Source organism: Nilaparvata lugens, chromosome 14, assembly GCF_014356525.2.
Source record: "Nilaparvata lugens isolate BPH chromosome 14, ASM1435652v1, whole genome shotgun sequence".
In the NCBI taxonomy this organism is placed as follows: Eukaryota; Metazoa; Arthropoda; class Insecta; order Hemiptera; family Delphacidae; genus Nilaparvata; species Nilaparvata lugens.
This window is the reverse complement of record NC_052517.1, coordinates 20,526,920-20,537,428: the sequence shown is the minus strand read 5'-3', so window position 1 is coordinate 20,537,428 and position 10,509 is coordinate 20,526,920. Positions and strand designations below refer to the sequence as shown.

The 10,509-nt window shown below is 32.6% G+C and overlaps 1 protein-coding gene across 1 annotated transcript; it reads right to left on the bottom strand.

The window, feature by feature from the left end:
• Positions 1-6,556: 6,556 nt before the first annotated feature.
• Positions 6,557-10,261, bottom strand: LOC120354225 (transcription factor HES-4-like). Its single transcript, XM_039441038.1, has 3 exons — positions 9,950-10,261; positions 8,666-8,758; positions 6,557-7,110 (listed from the first exon to the last, which is right to left on the bottom strand). The coding sequence occupies exons 1-3, from the start codon at positions 10,004-10,006 to the stop codon at positions 6,850-6,852; spliced, it is 411 nt and encodes a 136-aa protein (XP_039296972.1). The 5' UTR covers positions 10,007-10,261; the 3' UTR covers positions 6,557-6,849.
• Positions 10,262-10,509: the final 248 nt, after the last annotated feature.

Below are 10,509 nucleotides of genomic sequence, written 5' to 3'. Positions count from 1 at the left end.
ATTCAATAAGATCTCTTGATAAAATTCATGAAGAGCTCCGACCCTAAACCAAAATTTGATCACTTTAAATGATAAAGACTATGAAATTGTCAAAAAACCACAGATTTATTGATACTTAGAAAGACCGGTTTCGGTTATTACACCATTGTCATCAATCTCTGATAAACTGATACTTCTACCGGTCTTTCTAAGTATCAATAAATCTGTGGTTTTTTGACAATTTCATAGTCTTTATCATTTAATATGAATAATTACCTCAATACCAACTTCTCAACTACACAAAAAGTGAAAATTTAATCAGATTGACAATGGTGTAATAACAGAAACCGGTCTTTCTAAGTATCAATAAATCTGTGGTTTTTTGACAATTTCATAGTCTTTTTCATTTAATATGAATAATTACCACATATCAACTTCTCAACTACACAAAAAGTGAAAATTTAATCACATTATTCTGTTGAATTGATTGTGTTTTAATTATTTATTTATTATATCTTCTAGACTCGGTGATTTGTGATTATTATTATTAATCAATTAATCTTGATTTTATTTTTAAATGGAATATGAAACAGGTTAACCTAAGGTCACTCATATCACTTCTGAAGCGGCCATCGTTTAGTTTCATGTCTTAACAAAAAAGGTTAAGTTCAAATCTATGCTAAATATACTGAAAATTCATGAAAAATTCTCACCCTCAGCCAAAATTGAATCAACATGATTGAGTTATTTATTATATCTTCTAGACTCGGTGATTTGTGATTATTATTATCAATAAATTAAGTGATAATTTCAATCTATCTTGATTTTATTTAGTTTTTAATTCTAGTTTTATTATTTATAATAATATTATTTCACACTGTATTTATTCTAGATTGTTAGTTTTGGTTGTCATTGATGAGGAAAGCCAACAATTTAAAGTGAATAATAATTATATAAATAATTTATGGTGATTACGTTAATAAATAATTTGCGGTGATTAAAATGTAATATTAAATTACGATAATTGATAAATCAATTGTGTAAATATTAAAACAACAACATACAGTCTTCTACTACAGGTGTTTTACATTATTACAAATTATTATTATTGTATAATAGGTACGTTTTAGTATTTAATATAAAGTTGGACAGTTTTTTAGGTGGGATATTGTTTTTGTGTAAACTAGTTCTTCGTAAATTTTGGAAAACTTTAGTGAAATTCACTTTGAACGGTTTCCATTGGTTGAATTGGAAGCTATAGTGAGGTCCACGTTATAAAGTCAGCTCCTGATGAACATTGGTGTTGCTATCCTTGTCTATCATTCGCCACAGCAGATAGCTGTATCCTTTACCAACTCCCCACTGTTCCCAGATCATACTACAACAATGTAGACAATTCTACAAAATATTCAATCTCAATGAAGATTCATTGGAAAAAAATATAATTTCTTGGCAAATAAAATGGAATTTATTATTCTCAACAAGAATGTACAGTTGATATTACATCAGATATACCGGTATCAGTTATACTCTATAGAATCGGCAATGCAGCTCTCCTATCTTTCTACACTGCCATTATAACGTGGACCTCACTAAGGAATGTGGACAGTTTGAAGTGAATAAGAAAGACACAAAATTAAAGCAGAATAATATACACTCACACACAAGAACAAGAAAAAAAATTAAATGAAAATAGTAGGCTTTAATTTTAGATAATAGATAAACTCATTATGATATGTGTACAAATATACTGTGTACTCAAAGTGCCGGTTGCACGTATGTCGGTTAAATTTTAATCATGATTAATTCCACGAGAACCAATCAGAGAAGCCGTCTTTCCAAAAAAAAACCTTCTCTGATTAGTTCTTGTGAAATTAATCACGCTTAAAATTTGACCGACTTTTGTGCAACCGGGCCAAAGAAGTACAAAAATACTTTAATTTTGACCGTTATTATATATGTGAGACAAAAAAAAAACATGTGAAATTGTAAAAAAGTCATTGTAAATAGTTTTTTTGATTGATCAAGAATTTTGATGTAGTTTTAAAATGTTTTCGATTGTATTGTGAGAGAGATCAACTGTGTCTGCATCAGTTGAATTTAGAGCATTGATGTCATTAATAAGGAAAGCTCTGACAGATTAAAATGAATCTGCTACTAAACTGTGAACTTCTACATCTACATCTATAATATAATAATGGAACTGGCTTATACACGTTGGGGATAGGAAATTCACAGATGACGCATCATCACGTCTCAACTACTCAACTCATTAACTTGAAACTCTGCGTATAGATTCTTAATTCACCGAGGATGGTTATAGGCCTACTTTAAATTCACCAAGATTTCAGTTTGTCAAGTTTTTGATTAGACCCTTGTGAAGCACGGGTTACCTGCTAGTTCCTTATTAAAACATAAAATGCTTCCTATTCTGCTAATGCCCACAGTTTGAAATAAATCTCACTATCTAGAGAACACTGTGTAAATATTATTATTATATATTATTCCAATTACTATTGTAATATTTATTCTCGTAATTCGCTCGATTGTTGAAGAAAACATAAAATGCTGATTATTAATAAATATATTGGTATATTTATCATTTTGAACGATAGACAACTTTGATTATAAAATTTGATGACAAATTAAACTGTATTTTATCTTTTGTGTGCAGAATATTTGTGTAAATTGCATGATGATGGATATTTATTGATTAAACATTTCTTTTGTAATATTATTCTATTGCCAAAAATATTTGTGTTTGAAAGTGAAGCCGAATCGTAACCTCTATGGAGTAAATAAATAAATATAGAGGTTTATTTCAAACTGTGTTATTCATACAAGGGCCTGGTTGCACAAAAGCCAGTTATATTTCAACTGTGATTAATTCCACAACAACCAATCAGAGAAGGCATTCTTGAAAAGATGGCTTCTCTGATTGGTTCTCGTGGAATTAATCACAGTTAAAATTTGAACTGGCTTTTGTGCAACCGACACAGGGACTTTCAACAGTTTGAACTAAATTCACACTATAAATTAATATTTCTGAGTTGATATATGTTGATATTAAATATTGTAATACAAATAGTATCCCTGTATCTCATACCACAATTTCTGTATCTCATCATTTTGTTGATAGGGTCTTTGAAAATAGAGTCGATTTTTGTTTGAAATTGTGTTCCAACTATTTCAGTATAGGCACACTATTTTAGAAAAATGTAAAAATGAATGTTCATCCAAAATATTTTGAACTAGATGTATTTTCTAAACTTATTGGAATTTCGTTGTAGACTTTTTTGGTCCTTGAAATTTGTTAGTTAATAAAATTTGTTTGGTATTGTTTCTACTGTAAAAGTAGTTATTGAAAATTATTGTCTTTTTGTAATGATTGATTATTTTTCGTTTTGGGAAAAATAATGAACACAAATAAAGTCAGTTGTAAATGTTGAAAATGGGTTTTAAAATTATTGTGCCTTCCTGTTTGTCCAAAATAGATTTTATTTTATTGAAATTTTCTGCAGAAGTATTGGATAGAATCAACTTGAAATAGTCATTACCACCAATTTATTGTAAGAAAAAAACTATAATGAGATTCAAAACTATAATGAGATACCTCCCTGTTTGTCCAAGATAGATTTTATTTTATTGAAATTTTCCACAGAAGTATTGGATAGAATCGACTTAAAATAGTCACTACCACCAATTTATTGTAAGAGAAAACTTATAGTGTGATTCACTTTGGGTTAGGACTGCTACTCTTAATTATTATCAAGAAATAGAAAATAAAAAATCCAAGTATACTTTTTTTTTAATTTTTTTACTCACAAATGTTTAAACATTATGTCTTTTTCAAATGTAAACTTACCGTACTTGAATTAGTTATTTATGTATTACGAGTGTAAAACGTGACTATAGCTTGAGCCAAAACAGTTACCATGTGACATGTAGCAGAGCATGATAGTTTTGACAAGTGTGATAAAGAAGCTTTCTGCTCGAATTAGGCTACATACACATTTTTTTCTACAACTGCAGTATTGGATTCCAATACAATTCATCAATTAATTAATTCCAGTTAATTTGTCATCGCTCATGTCCATTGCTGAATTCATTGTTGAGTAGAGATTATGATAACCTTCAAATCTAGTCTATACCAAAAATGTAGCCTACTGCGCATGCGCTGCGTTGCGTAAAGTAAACAGCTGGCGAGCATAAAATAGATTCTCACAAAACAGCTGTTTCATGATGAGTTTTCATTTCATAAATAAGAACTTCACGAGCGGTTGTAGAAAAATGTCATTTATGTTGAAACATTTTTAAAAAGGGTACTTGGATTTTTTTATATTTCCTACAAAATAATTATATAGTAAATCAAGGAAATATGAATACATTATTTGTGGGGCCTAAAAGCAAAAGCTGCAAAATCCACTTTGTAAAATTTTACAGGAGAGCAAAAAGAAAAGTTGAGGTGGTGAAACCAAATGTACAGGGATGAAATTTTTTCTATGAATTCGAATATATTAATGATGAATTTTCCCAAGTATTAAGGCTTCAAATTCATTGTTGAGTAGTTACAGCTGTTTTTAGTTGTGACTTTGCAGGTTTTGCTTCTCAGTTTTGGATATTGCTGATTTTGCTTCCAACTTTATATTTTATGGCTCCAGATGTTAATGAATATTGGGCATTTAAATCTAGCATTGCCTATTTTAACATAATATATTAAATTTTAGCATTGTTAAACCATCATGTTAGCGTTGCCTTTACCATAATACTACTTAGAATTTGAGGAAATAATGATGTACACAGGAATAAGAAGGTAACTTTTTTATTGCTGCCTTTTCCTTGCTTTACTGGGTGACACCGGTGAAATACCATTTTCTTCATCAGGTTCCATTACACTTTAAGTTTATTGAAATAATTTAATAATATGAATATTAATAATTCGTTAGCATTTACCGTATTCACTACAAACCAATCCTCATTGGAAGTCAACAACATACAGCCCATCACAACTAAAAGCGGCCATGTTGGTCACATGACCAAATCAAGAACTCTGATTGGTGGAATTGGATTTTGTTGGTTATGCTTCTCAGACGTCAAACTTTGAACTTGGATATTGCAGACTTTGCAAACAAGGCTATATTTCATATATTACAATAACATATTTCCGAGCAGTTTTTGCCTTCAAGAGTTACATATTCTGAAACTAGACACAGAACAGCTCACAGTGGTACCAATAACTCAATTCCGGAAAAAAGTGGATTTTGCAGCTTTTGCTTTTAGCCCCCACATTTATATCAATTAAATGTTGACTCTTGAAATATGGTACATCAAGAAGAAGAAGAAGAAGAAGGAGAAAATAAAGAGGAAGAAGAAGGAAAAGGAGAAAAAGAAGAATAAGGAGAAGACACCAGAGTGGTCGGCTGAGTTTTCAACAAAATTACTATTTACAATTCGCATAGGCCTACTATTTCTAGACAATATTTTGTTGACAACTTTAGATGGTAAATGCAGCAATAATATTTTAGAGACAATAAGGAGGGTACCGGTAACTGAACTTTCTATTATATTCTAGAAACTTTAAAACCAAGGTCTCCAGACATTCTTTAAAACCAAGGTCTCCAGACATTCTGTGCAATATTATTATTACTATGTCTAGAATCATTGTACAGTGACAAATTTTCGTTACTGTTGAGCACTCTACTATCTAGTTTGTCGAAGCTGTCCTGATTTTGCCCAGTGTACATTGACAAATCATTGCCATTGACCACTCTATTATCTAGTTTGTCATAGCTATCCTCATTTCGCCCAGTGTACATTGACAAATCATTGCCATTGACCACTCTACTATCTACATTGTCAAAGCTATTTTGCTCAAAGAAATGCCTCTCCTTACTCCTAGGAACTATAAACGCAAGGGAACCATTGTCAAGTTTTACAGGAACTAAATTCAAACTATTGCTCCTAGGGGACAAATCTGAATTTCCCATTTCCTCAAAAACATAATTCTTCCCAGAACTTCCCCAACTAGTTTCAACTGGTTCTCTATTTTCCACAGAATTTCTCATCAAAAACCCATTGTCACCTCGAGGATTTCCCAGATAAATTTCATTATTTTCAACCCAATTCCTATTTTTCATCAGCAAGTAACTGCTTGATTCTAATTTACTTGACTGATTTTCAATTGAATTCTCAAAAGAACTTGTATATTCAACGTTTTTCAACGAGTTTCCTATGTAATTTGAATGGGTAGTACAATTTTCAAGCTAGAACCACGAAATTCACAGTATTTGAACGAATTTTCTGTGGGTTTTGAATGGGTAGTACAAAAATGTTTTAATGTCAGACCCCTTGGAGGAGAGGGATCTATATTTTCAAAGTTGTTATCATCACTGTTGACCCCTGAAAAGTCCCTGAATTCTTCGAAATATTCTTTAGAAATCCGTGAATCTTCAGAAACCTGCGAAATATTCCCCACATATTTCCCAGAAATTTTTGAATTTTCCTTATCACTAGTTGGAGAACTCTGGAAAAATTGGAGGTTTTCCCTATCAGAAATCGGACATTTGTTGATAAATTTCAAGTTTCCATCCCTACTACCACATTTGTTGGAGAATTGCGAGTTTTCCACACTATCCAAACTACATTTGACGGTTGAGTCTGAATTTTCCACACCATAATTTTCATTACTACAACGTATGTTGGAAATTTGTGAATTTTCCACACCACCCAAGCTATGCTTGTTGGAAAATTTCGATTTTCCCACACCACCAAACCTACATTTGTTGGGAAATCGCGAGTTTTCCAAGGATTTTCCACCAGGAAAATCCACACATTCAAGATCGTCTCTTGGAATACAACCACTAAGACTACCTAAGCTTGATGCAATTCATTAGTATCTGGAGTTGTGGAACATCTGTCTGTAGATTTCTTCGAAAAATTGTTGATTCTACTTATTCCTCTTGTTGCAGATGTTGTTATACAGTAATTATTGCCAGAGTTGTTTGTATGTTTGGTTGTCAGGCAACGACACTGAGACGATTTTTGCTGACGATTCAAATTCTGCAGATGGCGTACAGTCATCTCCAAAATGTCTGCCTTTTCCAGTTTTGTCTGCCGGTTTTGTAAAAGATCCTGCAAGCAAAACAATCAGGTTTTTAGTGGAACATCTTTAAAATTTCCACAATACAATACTACACTACCTTACTGTCAAGGTCTGTCATTGGCCTAGACAAGCCCCTCCCCAATTAGCGGTTCAGACTAACCCAATCAGGGGTGTCCACAGCATGTTTTGATGTCGCAAGTTGCAACATGAGGCTGAATTTTGGGGGGGATTTTTGAAAAAAAACTAGGGAAAATGGGGGGAATTTTTCAATATACAGTTTTTAAGTACCTAAATGGATACCAAATTTTGAGAATTTTGGGGGGGAATTTTGCAACATGGACCATTGGGGAGATGGGAGAGTGTAAGAAGGGCACAGTATGAGAGACTACCAGCGTCACATAGCTTCACCAAAAACAACTACTAGGACTATCGGCTTCAGTTAACACTCACATTTGCAACATAGACACCCTATACACTGTCTATTATTAGTGTGTTGTTGGGAGTGTAAGAGTGTAAGAAGGGCACAGTATGAGAGACTACCAGCGTCACATAGCTTCACCAAAAACAACTACTAGGACTATCGGATTCAGTTAACACTCACATTTGCAACATAGACACCCTATACACTGTCTATGATTAGTGTGTTGTTGGGAGTGTAAGAGTGTAAGAAGGGCACAGTATGAGAGACTACCAGCGTCACATAGCTTCACCAAAAACAACTACTAGGACTATCGGCTTCAGTTAACACTCACATTTGCAACATAACGGTCCTTTACCATGGCATATCACCAGAGATGATACAGTATCAACACAATATGATACAGTATCATCACAACTTGTTACACAACACCATAGTTTCATAATTTTATGAGTTATCTACTTATGCTTATTGCTGGAGTGTACTACCTGACTACCAGAGTATAATCATAGAGAAACAATAGCATAAGTAGATATCCCATGGTATAGGGCGTTTATGTCGCAAATTTTACTGTTATCTCAAGCCGATTACTGTTGATTATTGTCGAATTTTACTGTTTTGTTGGGGTGAGAGTGTATGAACGGCACCATATGAGAGACTACCACTGTCACACAGCTTCACGGGAAAGAATATTATATGAACTATGGGCTTGAGATAACAGTAAAAGTTGCGACACAAACGCCCTATACCTTGGGATATCTACTTATGCTATTGTTTCTCTATGGTATCTCGTTTTCAATAGATCTGTGGTTAGGGTTAGACAACATCTAATCGTTTCATTTAATATGGATATCATCACAATATCACCTTCAAAACTACTCAGAAACTTATTAAACTTACTTAAAACCGGTTGCACAAAAGCCAATTGAATTTTAATCTTGATTAATTTCACAAGATCAAATCGGAGAAGATTTTACGAAAAATTTTAGACCGTGTATTCCAAATTAAGGTTTAAAGCAGTTTTGGGCGAATGCCTGTTGTTTTTACCTGCATTGTATCTATTGTCTATGAATAAATAAATAAAATAAAAGCGGTTCCCGTGAAATATCAATCAGGATTAAAATTTAACCGGCCTTTGTGCAACCGGGCCTTAATTTGAAACTTACTTTTCCCTCAGCCTCTGTTAGAAGTCTTTGTAAAGCATCCAAGCTATCATTAATTCGAGCTCTCCGTTTTCTCTCCATTAGTGGCTTCCGAATCTGAAAATAATTGAGGAAAATATTCATTAACAATATTATAATAATAAACTATATAATACAAATGTAGGTCACGTAGGGGATAGGAAATTATACACGAATCTTGAATTAATTATAGCCTACAGGAAATTATACACATCTTGAATATTATACACCCCTACACACGTAGGAGATAGGAAATTCACGAATGACGCATCATCACGTCTCAACTACTCAACTCATTAACTTCACATTTTGCCTACAGATTCTCAATTCACCGAGGATGGTTATAGGCCTATTTTTAACTCTTCAAGATTCCATCACGTCAAGTTTTCAGTTTGTAAAGTTATCAATTAGGCCCTTGCGGTGAATGGGTTACCTACCAGTATACGATAAAATTTGAAGTTGAATACTCAATGCGTTCGAGAGCTATCTACGAACATACAAACGCTAGAAACCTCTAGTGTAAACTATAAATCAATTATAATAACAGAACTTGTAGTTCTAGAATAAAATTATAATTTATAACAAAATGTATGACGTACTCTAAACAACTAAGTAGAATTAAATGAGATTTTTCACAAAAGTGTTTAGTATTCAAAATAATAAACACAGAATTCTACAGATGGAAATTACTGAGATATTGCAATTATTCAGATGCTAATGAATTAATAATATATTATTAAACAGAAATTCAAATTAAATCAGTAATTTTTGAATAGTAGCGCTCATCGAATTTCCATCTAGCTGTTTACCCTGTTGTCAATATTTGCAGTAGCAGAAGTCTTCGGGGCGATTTACAGCATTTAATTGGGATTTTCCTTTGATAATAATTATAAACACAGAATTGATTAAGCGAATCGACAAGCTATTGAATAATCATTATACATATGTCATCTATAATATAATAAAGGGAAGAACCTGACTTATACAAGTACGTGATGGGAAAATTATGTTTGACGCATCATCACGTCTCAATACTCAACTCATTAACTTGAAATTTTGTATATAGATTCTTGATTAACCGAGGATGGTTATAGGACTATTTCAAACTCTTCAAGATCCCAGTAGGTCAGACCCTAGTGGAGCACAGGTTACCTGGTAGTCTAAACTAAAAGTTTCTGACTATAATACTCGTCAAAAAATAATTCAATTTCCAACTAGTTAAGTAATTTAATCAATTTTAAATTAATTTCTCACAAAAATTCTACTTACTTTTCGAATTTCTCGGCTGCTAGATGATGACGTCACCTCCATACTGGACGACGACATATTCCCGAAGAACTTCTCCAAACTTGACAAACGTTTTTACAAAATCATCCGCACAAAAAATATTTGAAACTTTTCAAATTTCCGTCACAAATTTATCTCCCCATCACACAAAAATATCCGTAGCACTTCAGGGGTTAACACTCATCAAACTAATAAATTAATAACCACCAATCAACTAATACTTCATTCACAAGAAAATCCCTTCAAAACTATTTCTGTTACCAACAAATTTACAACTGAATTCCAATAAAATAACTGGTTTCAAATGATGGTTTACCCCACTGTGATAATAAACCACTGAAATTTAATTGCCACTGTAATTAAACTGAGCTTAGTATACTCCAAGAAGTAATACTAATCTATTCCAATTGAGATTTGATAATTATTTCTTAGATTACAGTCTTTTAACTGTGGTGTATTACAGTGTAGCTGTAGTGTTTTACAGTCTAACTGAAGTCTTTAACAGTCTAACTGAAGTCTATTACAGTCTAGCTGAAGTCTTT

Coding starts and splice junctions, on each gene's coding strand:
- LOC120354225 (XM_039441038.1), bottom strand. CDS start 10,006: ATGTCGTCGTCCAGTATGGAGGTGACGTCATCATCTAGCAGCCGAGAA. Junction 8,759..9,949: donor GCAGCCGAGAAATTCGAAAA/GTAAGTAGAATT, acceptor AATTATTTTCAG/ATTCGGAAGCCACTAATGGA. Junction 7,111..8,665: donor TAACAGAGGCTGAGGGAAAA/GTAAGTTTCAAA, acceptor TTTTGCTTGCAG/GATCTTTTACAAAACCGGCA.